At 41.0% G+C, this 17,957-nt stretch overlaps 2 protein-coding genes across 9 annotated transcripts; both read left to right on the plus strand.

Moving 5' to 3' along the window:
* Positions 1-1,234: 1,234 nt before the first annotated feature.
* LOC102716572 (CLIP-associated protein-like) lies at positions 1,235-10,652 on the plus strand. 5 transcript variants are annotated; one of them, XM_006648042.3, is made up of 18 exons: positions 1,235-1,614; positions 2,361-2,526; positions 3,591-3,752; positions 3,850-3,947; positions 4,190-4,264; positions 4,358-4,426; positions 4,498-4,583; positions 4,658-4,775; positions 5,291-5,389; positions 5,465-5,792; positions 5,869-7,568; positions 7,686-7,745; positions 8,219-8,335; positions 8,441-8,515; positions 8,590-8,658; positions 8,741-8,809; positions 9,232-9,333; positions 10,172-10,652. In XM_006648042.3, the coding sequence occupies exons 1-18, from the start codon at positions 1,324-1,326 to the stop codon at positions 10,319-10,321; spliced, it is 3,834 nt and encodes a 1,277-aa protein (XP_006648105.3). In that variant the 5' UTR covers positions 1,235-1,323; the 3' UTR covers positions 10,322-10,652. The 5 variants fall into 5 exon arrangements, with proteins under 5 accessions (XP_006648105.3, XP_006648106.3, XP_006648107.3 ...); XM_006648043.3 differs by having other exon boundaries at positions 8,231-8,335; XM_006648044.3 differs by having other exon boundaries at positions 5,881-7,568.
* A 1,797-nt stretch (positions 10,653-12,449) lies between these two features.
* On the plus strand, positions 12,450-17,898 carry LOC102717592. Of its 4 annotated transcripts, none has more exons than XM_015833986.2 (7): positions 13,106-13,708; positions 13,818-14,053; positions 14,322-14,484; positions 14,570-14,649; positions 14,751-16,502; positions 16,615-16,768; positions 16,864-17,898. In XM_015833986.2, exons 3-7 carry the CDS (start codon positions 14,331-14,333, stop codon positions 17,505-17,507), a joined length of 2,784 nt encoding a protein of 927 aa, XP_015689472.1. In that variant the 5' UTR covers positions 13,106-13,708; positions 13,818-14,053; positions 14,322-14,330; the 3' UTR covers positions 17,508-17,898. The 4 variants fall into 4 exon arrangements, with proteins under 4 accessions (XP_040376643.1, XP_015689472.1, XP_015689473.1 ...); XM_015833987.2 differs by lacking the exon at positions 13,818-14,053 and having other exon boundaries at positions 13,106-13,467; positions 13,569-13,708; XM_006648047.3 differs by lacking the exon at positions 13,818-14,053 and having other exon boundaries at positions 13,106-13,467; positions 13,596-13,708.
* The last annotated feature ends 59 nt before the right edge of the window (positions 17,899-17,957 follow it).

A 17,957-nucleotide genomic window follows, 5' to 3' on the forward strand; every position in this document is an offset into this window, starting at 1 on the left:
GTTGAGTTAATCAGTTAAATTTGAATTGATTGGGTTCTATGGAACGAACAATTACCACCATCGCTAGTACGAGTATATAACTCAAGAAATTTTTTTAAGAACACAGTTATCTCGTACATTTTTTTAGCGAAAAAATTAGCTACTCGAATAGGTGTCTCGCTTGTTGATAGGCAGTAACACCTAGAATTGAAGTTAATTAAATACTTATGATATCTCTGAACTCAATGGATGTCGGAGACACGTGAGTAATACCATCAATGAATTAAAGGACCACATTTAAAACAACGAAATTAAAAGGACTGATTTGGTGATATAGAAAGGTGGTTGGGAATCAAATGCAAAATAGAGCACCCCCCCCCCCCCCCCAAATTTTCTGGTAAGTAAAGAATCACATCAGCAGTTTCTTCTTTGAAAAACAACAATTTTCAACATTTAGTTTGGTTTGTTTGGTAGAGCTCCAAAACATAAGATGGACCTAATGTTTTGGAGATTGGAAAAATAATTCCTAATGTATTTTCTGGAGCAGATTAACTTGCTTTGATATTAAAGAAAAAGGAGTTATGTTTGGTTCCCCTCTAGCACCACAAGATAAGAATCTAAAAATTGGAACCCTTTCAAATAAATTTAATCCCAAGTTTATTTCCTCTAAAAAACTATCCCCTCTGATAAAAAAAATATGTGTTTAGGATAAAATTTGATCAAACTGCTAAAATTGTCTAGAAGCGAATTTGTGTTAAAGTAAATTTATAAAATCTAATAACTTTATAATATTGGTTGCATTCGTTCGTATGGATTTTTTTCAAGATTATTCATCGACTTTTGCGCGCACACTTGTCAAACTACACGTTTTTAAAAAAAGTTTATATATAGAATTTCACTATCTCACTGTTCTAGAGTAGATTTTTAACTTTATATTAGTTAATTTTATTGTTTGTATCATTAAATAGTTATAAAAATTAGATAATCTTTGATCTTTCATCTGTCATGTACTTTTCGAAGAGAATCAATATATTGTATTCAAATTATCTATGGAAATTTTAGAAGGTTAACAAAGCCCTGTCTTAAATAATAAATGTTTCTGACCTTAGGGAAATAATAAATGTTTCTGACCTTAGGGAGCAGTATCAAAATTTTATTAATTTTGATCAAGGCCTAATTAAGCTTGGTAAAAGCACATTTCCAAACCGCTAAACACGCCGCTATAAAAGCCTCCTCCCCAAAAGCCCACGCCTCGCTTCCTTCTCTGGGACGCCTCAGCTTTCGTTGGTTTGGTTTCCCTCCAAATTCTCCACCGCATCAGACCGGACCATCGCCGTCGGCGAGATGGCGGCCGCGGCGGTGCGTCTGCGGGAGCTGACTCCGGCGCCGGGGGCGGAGCTCTCGGAGGCCAGCGCGGCCGCGCTCGCCGAGTGCTGCGCGCGCCTGCTCCGCGCCTCCGACGATGGCGGGGACGCCGAGGCGGCGCGCTCGGCGCTCGACGCGCTGTGCTCCGCCAGGGGGGGCGCGATGCGGCGCCACTCCGAGGAGCTCGCGCCGCTGGTCGTCGGGCGGCTCGGGGACGGCGACGCGGCCGTGCGGGAGGCGGCCAGGAAATTCCTCGTGCAGCTCATGGAGGTATCATTCGGGGGACTCAGTTCCCTCCCCCTTTCCTTAGTTTGTGTTGAGCTCGTGGTGCTGCGTCATTATCCAGTTGATTTGCATGAAGTACATTCCTCTTACAATCTTAATATACTTTGGCCGACTACTTGGTCGGCCCAGCCAAAAAAAGTTGATTTGCATGAACAGCTTCTGAACTCTGAACTGTAGCAAATTACTGAGAGTTGTTAACAGTGCATAATATACAGCACAAAAGTAAGATCAGAAAGAAAAAAGAAAGTGAATGTTGCATGTTTTTAGTAATTCAGTATTCCCTCGGTTTCACAAACAATGTAAGACTTTCTAGAATTATCTAGATTTCATATAGATGCTAATAAATCTAGACATATATATAAATTATATACATATTTTAATGGATGAATATAGACAAAACTAGAAATCCTTACAATATGTAACGTAGGGAGTAAATACCACTCCCTCCTGGAATGCTGACAATTCATACAAATGTGTGTGTGTGTGTGTATAGACACAAATACATACTTACAAAGTTAACATATTGAAAACAAAGTCATCTGCGCAATTTATGAGATGCAACAAGGTTTTGCATTTTTCACTCTGTTGAAAAATGCTCATCCAATGTATCACTTGTAGTGCTTTCGACACATATCATGAAAGCAGGCACACACTTTACTTGTAAGTTCTGCTACATGATTAATACCCATTGTTATTAATCATCCCTTCATGCTTTGGTTACTGAGTTGCAGATGAAGGAGATGCATGCAAGGATGGGAAATGGAGAGAAAACCCCATGCATATCAGATATCCAAGACAATCGATGTATGACAATAGAAATTGAACCTACGGATACCAATCAAGCAAAGAAAAGTCCTAAAGTGAAGATTATCACAAGAGACACCTCACTTCTTGCAGGTACTATGCGAGAGCTCAGGGATTCAAACCTAAAGAATGTAAATTGTTATTTTGGTTTCATTTATTTTTAGATAAAGATCACACCAAACTTGTTATTAAATTATATGCCAAATATTTGTAACCATTGTAGCATTCTTTTCCCACAATTGTTTGTTCTCAGTACTTTCAACATCAATGATGTACTACTAGTTCAATATACTTGATAGTCAGTAAAAGTATTCCAAAACTATTTGCTTTTTTCCGCCTATGAAGCCAGTAAATTTGTTTCTATTTGATATATGCTAACTGTCTCAAAGGGTCATGAGCTCATTATTGCATTTTTTATAAATGGAAGCTTTATTGAACTCAGTCAATCGCATCAGGGTGATAGAACAAACTGAGCTTACCCCCGCTCTGCATACAAGAATCACACAACCAGAAATACCAAAATAATTACAGGGGCTTAAAGATCAACAGCTATCTATTCTTAGACTAAACCGCCACATAGTTGAGACACCATTGCAATGGTATCCCTCAACTCTGATCATGAGCTCATTATTGCATTTGTTGCATCAAATTTAAATTATTTGGTTCATCAGGGAACCTATTACCTGTGCAAATGCATACCTGTGTATCTCAACCTTTTATCGCATATATAAAGTTAAAATTGAAACACTTGTTATAATTATTTGATTCACAACCATTTTTTATCCCTCGATTTCCAATTGAGTATTTGTTTTTATATGATTAACTGGGGCCTGCTGGTCATGATTCTCTTTGCCAGATAGCTTTGAATTATTAGTGGCCATTAGATGCTGGCTCACTTTTCACCAGTAATAGGTTTCGGTGAACTTGCCTAAGTACTAGTGGATCCATTTACAACCAATAGGTGATAGTAGGCTAAGAGCAAGCAGTGCGCTTTTAGAACCATATACACCGGCTGAACATAGAGTTCTGGTTACCTATTATTCTATTGTGCATCCTGGACCTCAGATTTTTATTTCTTCTTTTTTCACATTTTGTTGACCTTACCATATCTTTTCCTGATAATTTGGATGCAATCTGTCCATCCATGATTGTTACAGGAGATGGAGATTTCACAAGAAAATTGCTGGGACCAATAAAGGTATTCTCTGAGAAGGACCTAGCAAGGGAAATAGAAAAGGTAGCTTCTACTTTACATCCAGATAATGAGTGGGCAATCCGGATAACTGCAATGCAAAGAGTGGAAGGCTTAGTTCTTGGAGGTTGCAATTCCTGCTCCTTTCTGTTTGCTTTGATTCCTGTCATTGCACACATTGGGTAAGTTCAAGAGTTTTGAGATTTTTCTTTAATTTGTGCCAGGTTCTGCGGACTATTCAGCCTTTCCTATGCTCCTAAAGCAGCTTGTGACCCCACTTATAACTCAGATTCTGGATAGGAGATCAAGTGTTGTAAAACAGGTCTGCATGTATAGTTTTTTTTTCTCATTTTTTTAGTAGCGGAAGTTATTTTCACTGATTGAGATGAGAGAATGTTGCTTTTATGTACTGCAAATCAGTAGTTCCCATAGAAAACTGTAGCCAAGTAATGTGAACCAAAAATAGATATGATAGGTGATTGTCTTTAAACCTTTGGTATTTAACAGGCCATTTTCCAATCATATTTGGGTGCTCATTAACCAAGTGTTTTCGGATATTTATAGGCATGTCATTTGCTAAATTTCCTATCAAAAGAACTGCTGCGTGACTTTGAACCATGTGCTGAACTGCTTATTCCGGTATGTTGCCTTCCTTTTTCTACATCTGTTGGCAGTTAAATGTACCATTATGGATACTTCTGAAATGACCTTGTTACCATTTTTTATTTGTAGGTCCTTCTTAAGAATGTTGTGATCACCATTCATGTAATTGCCGAGTCCTCGGATAATTGTATAAAAGAGGTAACACGCTGAAGAAATTTTGTTTCCCATTTGATTTCATAATTTTTATGTGTATTATCTCCCAAGTACAGATGCTGAGGAACTGCAAAGTAGCTCGTATTCTACCAAAAATTATCGAATTTGCAAAGAATGACAGAAGTGCAGTTCTTCGTGCCAGGTAAGATAAACGCATTAACATAGAATAGCTATAATCTTGGACGAATGGTTTTAAAAAGGTGTTTTCTGTTGTAGGTGTTGTGAGTATGCAATATTGATGTTGGAGTTATGGGTTGATACTCCAGAAATACAGAGATCAGTTGACCTCTATGAAGAATTCATAAAGTGCTGTATAGAAGATGCAACTAGTGAGGTATTTATACAACATACGAACACAGTTTTTTTTTACCATCTTTGAGATACTAAAAATTTTAGTGCAAAATTCTAGTGCTTTAAGGTACTAAATTTATATTGAAAAATTGCACCTCATGGCACTAAAATTTTACACTAAAAAATATGGTAACTCAAGATACTTTTCGAGGATGGTAATCCATGAACACAGTTATTCTTTGACATGTATGAAGGGCACTTCCACATTTCTTCCTGACCATTGCAGAAACTTTTTAGTTGATTTTCTTTTATCTATATATCACACATATTCAGTAAATGTACTGCACAAAATTAGTGATTTTGCCAGTTCCTTAAAAAAATTATGGTAATCTGGAACATGGTCCTGTTATCTTTTTTACAAGAACACCTCACTTTATTTCACCAAGAACTTATTTTGTGCACTGAAGTGCACTTAAACTAGTGGTCCTGTGTGGATGCTCTTTTCATGTTCAGCTTGATGACTTAAACCAGAGATTTAAGCTGTTTTCCAATTTGAAGGTCCGATCAAGTGCTAGAGCATGCTACAGAATATTTTCAAGGATTTGGCCCGAACGCTCTCATCAGTTGTTCTCATCATTTGAATCATCCAGGCAGAAAGTATATCCTCAAACTTATCTGATATATTAGACTAATTTGTCATATAATTTAACGTTATTTTGTTGAAATGTATAGATGATTAATGACGAAGATGCTGAAACACATCAGAGGCATCTTTCTCCAGTAGAAAGAGTTAAATTAATGCAGCCTCAATCTAGTTCTTGTAATTCAACAGCACTGGACAAAGTTGTCAAGGTCGATTCTGGGACGTCATTTTCTTCCGCAGACCTTCAATCAGTACAAGTTAAAGCATCCCTTCAACATGATGATACGACCACAAAAATTCAAGCTGAAGGCAGAACTGATGGCAATTCAACTACTGGAAATTCATTTAAAGATACCAGTACATTAGAAAAGGAAACAATCCCAGACAAAGAGCCTGATCCTGATAAATGTGATTCAGGTATATGTCATGACAGAAATACCTTATTTTATATTCCATCAACTAGAAAATCAAGATCTCAAGTAATTGAATCCAGCCAATAATGCAGGTGTCAATTTTTCAGCTTGTGATCCATCCTCTGCCACTCAATTGGCACTAGAACCTATTTCAGAACTGTCATCGTCTGATGCAACTGATGTAACAATTGTTCAAGACAAGGTTGAATGCAGGCCAAATACTGAACAGATGTCTCAGCAAGCTCAAGTTTTGATACATCCTTCTGATCTGCTGAACATTTCACCTTCTGTTAATTTGAAAGAATCAGGAAACTCACTAAAACAAAACCTTATTCAAGTAAATTCTGATGGCAGCTCAGGTGGAAAAACAGGAGTTCAGAAGGTGAAAAATCGTGTTAGCACTCCTAATAAGAGTGTTGTTTGTAAGGAGCCGCAGAATAATTACACCCCCAACTTCCGGCGCCCTCTCTTGAGTAAGCAGATGACAAACTGGTTTTATGCCAGTACCAGAGGTGATTTAGATGACAAGCAACTCATTTTGGGTGAAATGGTCGGCAATATGGATGTTCCCTCCTCTCTCACAGAGGCACTTTCATTGGGTCTTAACCCAAGGTCAGATTGGATGATGAGGGTATACGCATTCAATTTCTTAAGACAATCTTTGCTCGAGCAGGGACCAAGAGGCATTCAGGAAGTTGCACAAAATTTTGACAAGGTTATGAGGCTTGTTAGTCGTTACTTGGATGACCCTCATCATAAAATAGCACAGGCTGCTCTCTCATCACTTTCAGAGATCATGCCAGTTTTTAAGAAGCCTTTTGAACATTATCTGGACAAGACTCTGCCTCATGTTTTCTCCCAGCTGAATCATCCAAAGGAATCCATCAAACAGCAGTGCTCAGCAGTTTTGAAACTTGCAGGCGAAATCTATTCCATTGATTCTGTCTTACCAGCCCTACTTCGTGCTCTAGAAGAACAGAAATCCCCCAAGTCAAAATTGGCAATTATTGAGTTTGCAAACGCCTCTTTTGTAAAATGCACAGTCAGTTCTGACAACTATTCTAGCAGCTTCCTTAAGCCATGGCTTGAAAAACTAGCTCTGTTGTTTAAGGATAAAAACAGTAAGCTAAAAGAGGTTAGCGTTGCTGGTTTCTCATCAATCTATTCTCATTATGATCCTGCATCTTTGTTAAGTTTTATAGTTGGCTTGTCAATGGAAGAACAAAAGCGATTGAGACGGGCAATAAAGCAGTTGATCCCTACAATGGAAAGCGACTTGGAAGAGTTCTTGCAACAAAAGAAACATAAGCCAAAGATCTCATTATTTGATTCTTTTTCAATTGGTGCAGATCAACCTTATTCTAAAGGTTTAGTCATAAAGAAAAATAAGCACCATCAGCATGCCACATATCAGTCTGATTGTCTTAAGGCTGATGATGTGTTCAATTCAGCACTCCACAGTCTCCCAAGAATTTCTTTGGAAGTCCGTGAGCGCCGCACTGGGAAAATTGAATCTGGATCTAGCGATGAATCTAATGGTCATGATACTGAAATGATGGACAAGAGATCTAGTGCTACAAGGTCGAGTGACCTCCCTAGAATATTTGACCACAGTGTAATATCAGATAACACAGTTGAGAGCCCACGAAAAGAGGGTATTGACATCAAGAGGCTTGAGGAATCAAATGCGAGTGAACTGAGTATAACTTTCAGAAATAAGGATGTCATGTCAAATAACTGTCAGGATCATAGACCAAGCATTTCCAAGACATACCATCAGGTTTCTAACTACTTGATTGACCTGCCTGATGTTTTTGTCTGATCACTGTTTCTTAGACTGTTCTTATTTTGGCCCGTCAGAGCCAGCATGATCACATATATCATTTTTGATAAGCAGGATACAATTAGTCAAATGGAAGAAGTTCCGGAGATAAATGGCCCCCCTGCATCAATCAAGGTTAGACAAGGCTTTAATCTGAAACTTTAAGGCCCCGTTTGAAAGTGATGAAGATTTTAGTTTTTTAGATCATCTGATATTTGTGATAAACAACTGAATTAACTAGTAAAAAGTGATTTAGAAAGATCAGATGAGGAACTTTAAATGTTTTGCACGAAAGGCACCGTTGAGGAGTTTGAAAAGCGTGCCCGCGAAAGTTGATAATCCATAATGACATAAGAACACAGCCTAAGTGACTGTCCTCTGGCTAGGCCTGCTGTCTTTTTTAAATAGGAATATGCAAAATGCTTTGTGTACCATTGCATTATAAGAGATAGAAACAGTCATCTAACTAACATAGCAGTCATTAGATCCAGCAGCCTGAGATTAAAAAAAAAGTTCTTTAGATTAATATTACACTGAACAGGGTTTGCAGTAAAGCCAAGCCAAAGAAAACAGAGTTCATATATAAAAAAAGTTTTTTTTTTCACTAGTTCCCTTTTCAGAATTTGCACCAGATGTCCTCTTCTCTACTTGAGATGCTTGATGATCCAGAGGAATCCACCAGAGAGCTTGCACTTTCTCTATTGGTCGAAATTCTTGAAAAGCAAGTAAGTGTTTCTTAAGTTATTTAAATGGATACTTGTGTTCTTGAGGTGCCATTATTTAATGTCATCTTCCATGAAAATAACATCTGTCATGGCCATGTATTCCAGAGAATTGCAATGGAAAATTGTATTGATACTCTTATAGGTAAATTGCTGCATGCAACCAAAGATGCTGCCTTGAAGGTACTGCACTGGCAGTGATCAGCTTGCAATTATTGATGCCATGATCTCATGCCTTTATGCCATTGTCATTGCAGGTTGTAAATCAAGCCCATATATGTTTGACAACGGTGGTTACTCAGTTTGATCCCTTGACATGCCTAAGAGTATGCGTTATTGGTCTTTTGGATATTTCGTTTTCCCCTTTTGCAGTAGTTGATATCTTATGTTTTTCATCCAAATACACAGGCAATTGCTCCTCAGTTGACTTGCCAGGATGAAAAAATTCTTATTGTCAGCATCAATAGTTTGAGCAAGGTAATCCTAACCACAAGTTCCATAGTTGATATATGTCAATCTTATGTATGGTAAAATGGTGAGTTCAGTTCTACTCCCTCCGTTTCATGTTGTTGTAAGACGTTTTGGCTATATCTAGATTCATCTATATATTAATGTATATTGTTTATCTATATGTTTAGATTCATTAGGATCCATATGAATCTGGATAATATTAGAAAGTCTTACATTGTGAAACGGAGACATTAACAATATAGTGGAACTAGGCCAGTAGGCTAAACCGTCAAATTATGTGGTGAAAGAGCACATGCTTAATCTTGCATTTCATTATCTGTGTTTTACGACTTTCTGGTTTCCTTGAACTTGTGATATCAGTTGAGTGAGCTATGCACCCAACTTTTCTTTTTTTAATTGCTAATTTTGACCTCTTCCTTTATCTGCAGCTTGTTATTCGATTATCACTGGACAATCTCATGGCACATCTGTCGATATTTCTTCCTGCACTCCTGGATGCCTTTGAAAACCATAGTCCATATGTCCGCAAGGTCATTTATACCCACTTCCTCTCAGAAATCCTGTTTAATACCAGATACTATTTTTCAGAGATGAATTTTAGAGCATTTTTTCTTATTCTTCACCTTTCCCAAAATTCCAGACATCGGGAGGTTATGGCACAGTAAATACTTTTTTAAAAAGTAGAAATAAATTCCATGTCATCTTTGTTTATTCGGGCCTTAATGCATCAATTGTGATATCTAAAAAGTTGCTCTCAATCATGACCTGTTGCCGCCTCAAGGAAAGACAAAAGTATGCTGGCAATCATAGGTTTAAAAAAAGGAATATTCAAGGAAAGGTCAGTGAGATTGCCCTTGTTCAATTGCCAGTGCATTGACTATTATCTTCACAAGATTATAGCTACAAGCCTGCAATGTCAAGGAGTTGAGCGTCTCCCAGTAAAGTTCAGAAATCCACGAGCCAGTCATATCGATGCATACGAGTACAGTAGTGTATATATTTGGGTTGCCCCCTTCAGTTTTATTTGTGGGCCAGCTTCCTCTTTAGGTTTAACTGATCCCAGCTTAGATCACTTAGTACTGTCTTTGGATTCAGTGGGCTGTGGGCCTCATGTTATAAGGCCTTGGGTTTGCCATGCCATGCGCGTCCACTGAATCTGCTTTTCTACATCTGTTCTACTCAACACATAGTTAGGTTCATGGATGGATATATTCTCCAAGAAATGGCACACAAAAGGCAGTAGCATGAAACTTACAAATAAGTAAAAATTCATTCAATCGAGAAATGCATTTTTCCCCACAATCTTGTTTACTACTACTAGAAGTAGCAGTCTAGCACAATGCTCATCCTGTGTTGTTGCCATTGCAGGCTGTGGTGCTGTGCTTGGTGGATACGTACCTGAAGCTCGGGCCGGCGTTCTTGCCGTATTTGGAGCGGCTGGACAGCGCCCAGCTGCAGCTGGTAACCACGTACGCGAGCAGGCTGTCCCAGACGAGCTTTATTGCTGTGGACGCTTGATGCAGGCTGCAGGCTGCAGCAGTCAGCAGAAGGGCGCTGCATTTGCTTGTTTCAACGCAACGGCAGCATTCTCCACCGTTGGTTAGCCTTAGCCTTTTCTTTCTTTTATGCATGCCCATGTGTGCACAATAATAAGGGCAGCAACAGCTCTCCCTCCATTCTCCAAATTTATGAGTATAGAGTAGACATACTGTAAATCATTATTACCTGTTTTTACTATCCAGAAACATGCATCTAGGCAGTGAGTGTAGATTGTACCACATCAATGGAGTATATGTATAGTAGTACCAGCATTTTCATCCTGTTTGCTACAGGTGGTGTGATCTAAAGGGAGAAAAAAAAATGGGTGTGCAGTTCATAGGCTGTGAGATTTCCAACTTGTCCAGTTGCTCCTTTGGCCGTACTCAACCGGCATGTGCCCTGATTTATGCTACACATCTCCCCCCTGCTGAGCTATCTGTAATCCTGTTCATGCTGCCAAATCTCGCAGATACTAACACTACCACATTTGGGACTGGGAAGCCATTTACAAAATGGCCATCTAGTGATCTAGACACACAGAGACACAGACCAAGTTGTGTTTGGAAAGAAAGAAAGATTACTACAAGTAGTGATGTAGTGCCATGTTCTTGTTCTTCTTCTCCTTCACTTGCAGCAGCAGCAGTGACAGCCAGACAAGATGGCATTATGTGAGTAGAAAAGCAGTAAAAGAGTAGACTTGATGGTTAATTAATCTGCCCGGCCAGCAGTAATGTATGCTGGGATTCAATCAATCTGTGCTGCATTGGCCGGCAGCCATGAATGATGTGTGTGTAGGACAATGGCGACTTAGGGGTGTCGCAGAAAGGAGAGGAGGCTGCTGGACAGGACTGTCCAGGCAGTTAAGCTTGCAGGAAGGCACAGGCACTGTGAGTGCACATGCACGTCGCAATGATAGGCGCCACCAAACGCCCAAGTTGAGGCAGCAGCCATGGCAAGAGGCCCGAGAGGAAAAGGCCACAGATGCCTAATATAGTTAGGCCGTGTTCCTTTGGGAGGCTGTAACTTACCTCTCAGCGTAGAAAATAGATTAGTATATGATTAATTAATTATTAAAAAAATATAAAATATATTAATATGATTTTTTAAAATAACTTTCTTATAAATTTTTTTAAAAAAAATATATCGTCTATTAGCTCAAAAAATGTGCACGTGGAAAACAATAGGTATAAGTTAACTTAGTAGGGGAGCCGAACCCGGCCTCAGTCGTTTTCCGAATAACGCTAACTTAAGCTTTAATTATTCATAATGAAAAACTAAAAATATTAATGTTTAGATTTATCCTAATGTACTTTTTTATTTGACATAACTTATTTTTATAAATTTATTGATTAAGATAAAAGTCTCAAAGATCGTGCAATATCAAATGTAATAAAATTGCAGTATAAAATATTTGTTAAAACAGGTTTTTTAGAGTATTTTTTCATCCTTAAGGAGAGGTATTATAAGGTACAACTGTTCTCTTTGTGAAATTTGGTACTAAATTTTGTAGAGACAACAGTGGTACATCGTGTTACCTACTCAAGAATGAGAAAATGCTCTTTTTTAACTTGTGTATTTATTTATCTAGGGGGGTCATGAAAAAACCAAATGCATATTTACAAATAAAAAATAATTATAAATAATTTGTATACACGTGTTCTTAATGATCTAAAAATAAAATGTTAAAAATAAGTCACACTAAAAATTATAAAATTAACTCTAAATTTAAGTTTAGAATTTAAAATTCAGCTTATAAATATAAATATAAGGAGAGTGAAAAGATGAATATGCTAAAATATTGGAGTATTATGGAACTGGACGGACAAGCAGCTAAGCAGCTACGGCCGGGCCTACTACACGCGACAGGACGAGGTAAACAAGAACGAGATTAAGATTAGCGGAGCCCTAATGCAGATGCAGATGCTGTTGGTGGTGGCATCGATGACGAGGAAAAACATTTGTCCATGCCAATTTGGCCTCGGCTACGCTTAATAATGAAATTAGCATCTGCAGCAGCAGCACTGGATAATCCTCCTACTGCGAGGAAGAAAGAAGTGGTGGTGGTGGTAATGGCAGTGGCGGAAGAAAGAAGAGGAGAGGTGTACGCCGCTGCACTGGACGCGGGTGCCGCGGCCCATTAATGAGCCTTCACGTGCTCTGCCACGCCCCCCACCTCCTCCTCCTCTCTTCTCCACCTCGCCTCTCTCTCTCTCTCTCCCACCTCTCAGCTCAGCTCCACCTCCACCTCCTTTCCGTGTGCGCCATTGCAACCGCGGGAGACGAGACGAGACGCGCCCGCGGGACAGTGTGCAGGAAGGAGGAAGGGCAGAAGCGGTTTCCGGTATCTCTTCTTTCCCTCTCCGCAACCACCATTCCCTTCCCTTCGCCTCGCCGGAGCGCGAGAGGTATTGCGGCGGCGGCGGCGGCGGACGAGCGGGCCTGATCACCGGCTCCGCGGCGCTGCAAATGGCGCGCTGAGGAGGGAGGCTCCCGAGATCCGCGCTCCACTGGCAGTGCGACCCCGGCCCTGTTGGATACCGGCGGCGGCGGTGGCGGGGGGCCTCGCCGGCGGGCGGCGCGGTGAAGGTATGAACAAAAAGAATGGGGCTTTGATTAGTTTTATTGTGGTGGTTTTTCGTTTGCCGTTTTGGGGTGACCGCTCCTTCCTTCCGTCGCTTTCGTCCCCAAAAGCGGCGCCTTTTCAGGTGGCAACCTCTCCTCCTTCCTCCTCCCTCCTCGCCTCGCTTTCCCGAACTGTTTCGATATCGTCTCCGTCTCTCCCACCTGCCGCCGGCCGATCAATGGGAGAGTAGGAGGAGGAGCTCCCTCATCGTCTTTAATGGAGTCTACTATCTGGTAGTACTACCACTCCTGCTAGCGACTGATCTTGTTCGTCTTCTCCTACCACCTACCCACCCATCCCATCCGCTGTTGCCTACTCCTTACCGGATCCATCCATGGGGACCATGCCGATCGCCTTTACCTCCGGCCTCATTGGCCGCAAAGTGCAAGCGTGTCCTCCTCCTCCTCCCCTTCTTCGTCTTCGCGGCATTGCCATGGATTCACCGAGATAATAGTAGCTTGGCTTTGGCTTTAGCATTTGGTCCGTCAGTTTCGCCGCCCAGGTTCAGTCCCAATCACGAGACCTCCATGGATTCTTTTAACCTACCTTTCTCTCTGCCTTTTTCTCATCCTCCATTCTCTCTCTTTCTCTCTCGATGGCAAGTAAGAAAAGCCCGTGCCTTTTCTGAAGGGAGGAATGCGAGCTGAAGCTGAGCTTTCTTGCGTTGCCTGCTTTCCCTTTCGTGCGGATTTGATCTCCCCGGCCGGACGCATCACGCATCGTCGCCATGCCGTCCGGTTCCGGTAAGAAATCCCCCCACCTTTCGCGGCGTGGTTGCGACATGCGCAAGCTTCGGTCTTGCTGCTGCATATTTGTGCGTGATGCGGTATTTAATCTGTGGAGATTGTCCAGGCTCGTCGCATCCAACATGGGGGGAAAGCCTTTGCTACTGTAGCGTGTTCTTTTGTTCTGCACCTCTCCTTTGGCTGCTGCTGCTGCTTACTACTACTGTGGCCTTTCCAGGCCGGGTGTGAAGTGTGATGATTAGTTCTTGTGCCGTTTCCCATCCATCCACACTCTTGTCTCTCATAATAGTTTCCCATTTTCCTCTCCCTGTGTGGTTTGTTCTTCTCCTCGGGGATGTGGGGGTGAGTGCATTTCACGTGTTGATTGATTCCATCCTTCTCCCTCCTTGTTCTTTTGGATGCAGTTGTTTTTTTGTTTGTTTGTTTCGCTCTTGGCCGGTTTGTCTTGTCTGGTTCTTAGTTCTTACTCGCCTCCGCTCTTTCTGTGGTTCAAAAAATAATAATTTGGAGCTGTCTGAATGTTCAGTGTGAATTTGAAACTTTGAAATCTTGTTGGTACTTTGGCATTCTCGTGATATCTAATGTGTGCTGTTTTTGAATTTGCTTGCAGTGTTGAGAGATGAGAGGTGTTCAAGATAGGAAGCTGAAGAAGAAGCAGGACCTGCAGGTTCTGACGCCCTTCCCTGGATGCTTGGGGAGGATGATAAACATGTTCGACCTCAGCAATGGCGTGGTTGCGACCAAGATGCTCACCGAGAAAGCGCATAGAGATGGTATGCTTCTTCAGCTCCTTTTGTTTCTCCATCTTTACTATGCAACAAGATTGTGCTCTGATGCAATGCAGCATACGATTTGCAGTTTCTCCAGCAGGTAAAGACCGGGGTAATGCTTTCAAGATGGCAATTGGTCCATTCTCATCACAGATAGAAGATAAAAAGGTAGGTGTATGGTCTGTCTCCCTTTGGTCCTTTTGAACTACAAACGACCTCAGCATAACCTATACTCAGTATGTATTTCTTGTTATTTGGTTTTACTACAGAGAGATAGTCAGACTAGAAAGCAGTCCCCAACTAAAAGATTGAGCTCACCTACTAAAAGATCTGGTGAGACGCCTGTTAAAATGCTCATAGAGCAGGACATGTGGAAAGAAGGGATGTCTGGTGAGGAGCCGCTGAATGTTGTTGCCAGATTGATGGGTCTAAATGATGCTGCAGTCCACCAATCTGATCTGAAATCTGGAAAAAGATCAAACAAGGAATATCGATCTGGTGGTTTTGATGAGCACAGCCGGAATCTCAGACCAAAGAAGGAAAGCAAAACCCACCAGAAAAGTGAGCCATGCGGTGGTTTAAATGATCAAACTTTAAGAATGAATATCAGCAGTAATAAATACCAAGGGAAGGAGCCTTCTTGTGAGAAGAGAATGACCCTTGTGCGCGAAAAGTTTGCTGAAGCGAAACGTCTGGCAACAGATGAGAAGCTTCTCCACACGAAGGAATTCCAAGAAGCATTGCAGTTTTTAAGCTCAAATAAAGATCTGTTCTTGAAATTCCTTGATGAGCCAAATCCACTGTTATCGAACAACAATTATGAGTTCCAACCTGTTACACCACCTTCGGAGACAAAACAAATAACCATACTGAAGCCATCAGACTCGATCAAGAGAAATGGCAGCACTCTTGTGGGGAGGCAGCTATATTCGGACGGTGATGAAAGTGAAGAGAACAAGTGCAGGCGTCATCAGAGTTTAAATGTTTCCCCAGCCAATTCAACATTTTCTGAACCAACAAGAATTGTAGTACTAAAGCCAGGACTTGTAAAGGCCTATGAACCCAAGATTCTGAGATCTCCTTCATCATCATCAACTGTGGGCGATAGCGAAGAGGATAGTATGTCGGCAGTTGATGAGACAGTGCCAAGCTCAAGAAGACTGGCCAAAGAGATAACTTGGCAGATGAGAATGCGTTTGAAAGACAAGCAGGATGAAGAAAACTTACACTCTTATGAGTTCCATGATATTTACATTGGAGATGACTCCTTCAGCAAGTCAGAAGTTGAGAATGCAAAAGAAATATCTGGTGAAATAAGTGAGGATTTGGAGTTCGGTACTCCTACTTCTGGCCGTTCCTGGGATTTCCTGAGCAGGAGTGGCAGCCCTTACTCTGCATCATGCTCTAGTCAGACATCCCATCGACGTGAACCATCAGTGGTCAGAGAAGCCAAAAAACGGATTTTAGAGAGGTTGTCAATGGTATCATCTACTGTCTCTGGTGAGGAAGAAAGGGAAGCACGCAGAAGTACAGGCACACTAGGTGAGATGCTCACCATTCCGGAAGTCAAGAAAGATCAAGTGTTTGGGGATGTAACATTGGAGAACACAACACCTGAGATGGATTCGGAAGAACCGTTCTTATGTTTGCCACGTTCTCGGTCTGTTCCGATTTCTTTGTCTTTTGGAGGCATTGAGCTAAATGGAGTTGCCACTGGTTCTCATGAAGTTGAGAAGGAAAAGAATAGGAAGTCATTATCATTTAGGGAAAAGGTTTCCAGCCTGTTCTCTAAAAATAAGAAAACAGCTCGGGGGAAGCTAGATTCATCTGAAATTCCATCGACTAACGATAGACTCAAGCATGGAAATACAGCTACTGCTAGTGATTTCAATGAAAACACAGACCATTCTGCACTGGACAATCCACTGAACTGTACATCACAGAATGCTGATGAGATTTCTATGCCAACACTTATGGCTAGTTCTTGGCACAGCAATGGCATGGAAAACATACCTGCCAAGGTAATTGAACATGTTATGCTCAACCTTATTTTACCAATTTTGCATGATTGTGCCTTTTCTTCTGTATTCATCCAAAATTTTGAAATATGAAATTTTGGCTATGTTTTGTCAGGATATTTCTTCCATCCCGGTTATTGGTGCCCCAGGAATCTTTGGTGAGTCACAGGACCAACCAAGTCCTGTGTCTGTACTAGACGGACCATTTCTCTCTGATAACAACAGAAGCCTGCTGTGCTCATCTGAAAGTTTCATCTCTGCGTCCCCACGTAAGCTGGAAACTCATTTCATCTAACTATTAAATAAATATTTCTTCGTAATATGTATGTAAATGACATCTGGTTGCGTGCTTTTGTTTGTGCAGAAACTTTGTCCAGATCTCCACTGATCGGATCATTTTCACGGTCACTTTCGTGGGAGGATCCCCCATTGGAAGTCATGTCGCCCAATTCTTTGAGACTATCAAGGCTCTTCTCTAAGGCTGATGAAGATCAAGATTCATTGACATTTATCCAAAAGTTAGTCTGCTCTGCGGGCATAGATAGAGATGGTTGCATGTTGGCAAGTCCTTTGGAACTGGAGCTGCTTGAGAAGTTCTCAGATTACCAAGAAGAGGGAATTAAATTGCGGGAAAGGCGGTCGAAAGAGAAGTTTCTTTTCGACGCTGTCAATGAGGCACTCACTGAGCTCACTTGGACAGCAGAATTGATGGCGTACCCATGGCGAAGGTCGTTTTCTTTGGAACACAAAGATTGCGAGAATGATTGTAGTAACTCAGCGGCCGATGAAATTTGGCGAGTCATACGGAATTGGTCGATCCTTGACAGGTATCCACCTGGAGAAACTATTGAAAGAAACCTCCTGGTGGAAATGATACTGAAGAGAGAGGTGGTGGAGGCGGCCCGTGGTGACATGACACGGTTGGAGACTTTTGAACTCACCACTACGATTTGTGCTATGGTTTTGGAGGACCTGATTGCAGATGCAGCTGTAGATCTGAGTGTCTGACTAACAACTAGTGAGGTACCTCCACCTTTCTAACCACTAATTTTGCTTCTGCCTACTAACATTGCTGCTTGCTCACGCCATACTCGCTCTGTAACACTGCTTCATTAATTCCCATTACCACAGAAATGTGATGCCAAATGTGCCTTTTGCCTAATATGTGTCATTTGTTAGTTCTTTCTTTTTCTTTCTGAGAGGAGCTTTCTCTTTCTTAGTAGAGGTGTGCTGTAAATAGCTTGCCCTGTTTTCACGTTTGAAGAAAAATACATTTTGTCAGTATTGTGTTTATACCTTTTAATCCATGAACAACACAAGACAAATAATTGATTCCATTCGTCTCTAGTGAGCTGTTGGTGTTGTTGCTTTGTGGTCACCGGTGTTGTCTCATTTAAGATTGAAAAAGGTAACCTACAATCGGTAGATTTTAATATATTAATTGCTTCATTTGTTATC

The sequence above is a fragment of the Oryza brachyantha genome, chromosome 2 (genome assembly GCF_000231095.2).
Source record: "Oryza brachyantha chromosome 2, ObraRS2, whole genome shotgun sequence".
Classification (NCBI taxonomy): Eukaryota; Viridiplantae; Streptophyta; class Magnoliopsida; order Poales; family Poaceae; genus Oryza; species Oryza brachyantha.

Bases quoted from the DNA above. Each gene is read 5' to 3' on its own strand.
- LOC102716572 (XM_006648042.3), top strand. From the start codon at position 1,324: ATGGCGGCCGCGGCGGTGCGTCTGCGGGAGCTGACTCCGGCGCCGGGG. The intron at 4,584-4,657 runs GTAAGATAAACG...TTTCTGTTGTAG, and splicing joins AGTGCAGTTCTTCGTGCCAG to GTGTTGTGAGTATGCAATAT. The intron at 5,390-5,464 runs GTATATCCTCAA...TGAAATGTATAG, and splicing joins TTGAATCATCCAGGCAGAAA to ATGATTAATGACGAAGATGC.
- LOC102717592 (XM_040520709.1), top strand. From the start codon at position 14,331: ATGAGAGGTGTTCAAGATAGGAAGCTGAAGAAGAAGCAGGACCTGCAG. The intron at 14,485-14,569 runs GTATGCTTCTTC...TACGATTTGCAG, and splicing joins CGAGAAAGCGCATAGAGATG to TTTCTCCAGCAGGTAAAGAC. The intron at 16,503-16,614 runs GTAATTGAACAT...ATGTTTTGTCAG, and splicing joins TGGAAAACATACCTGCCAAG to GATATTTCTTCCATCCCGGT.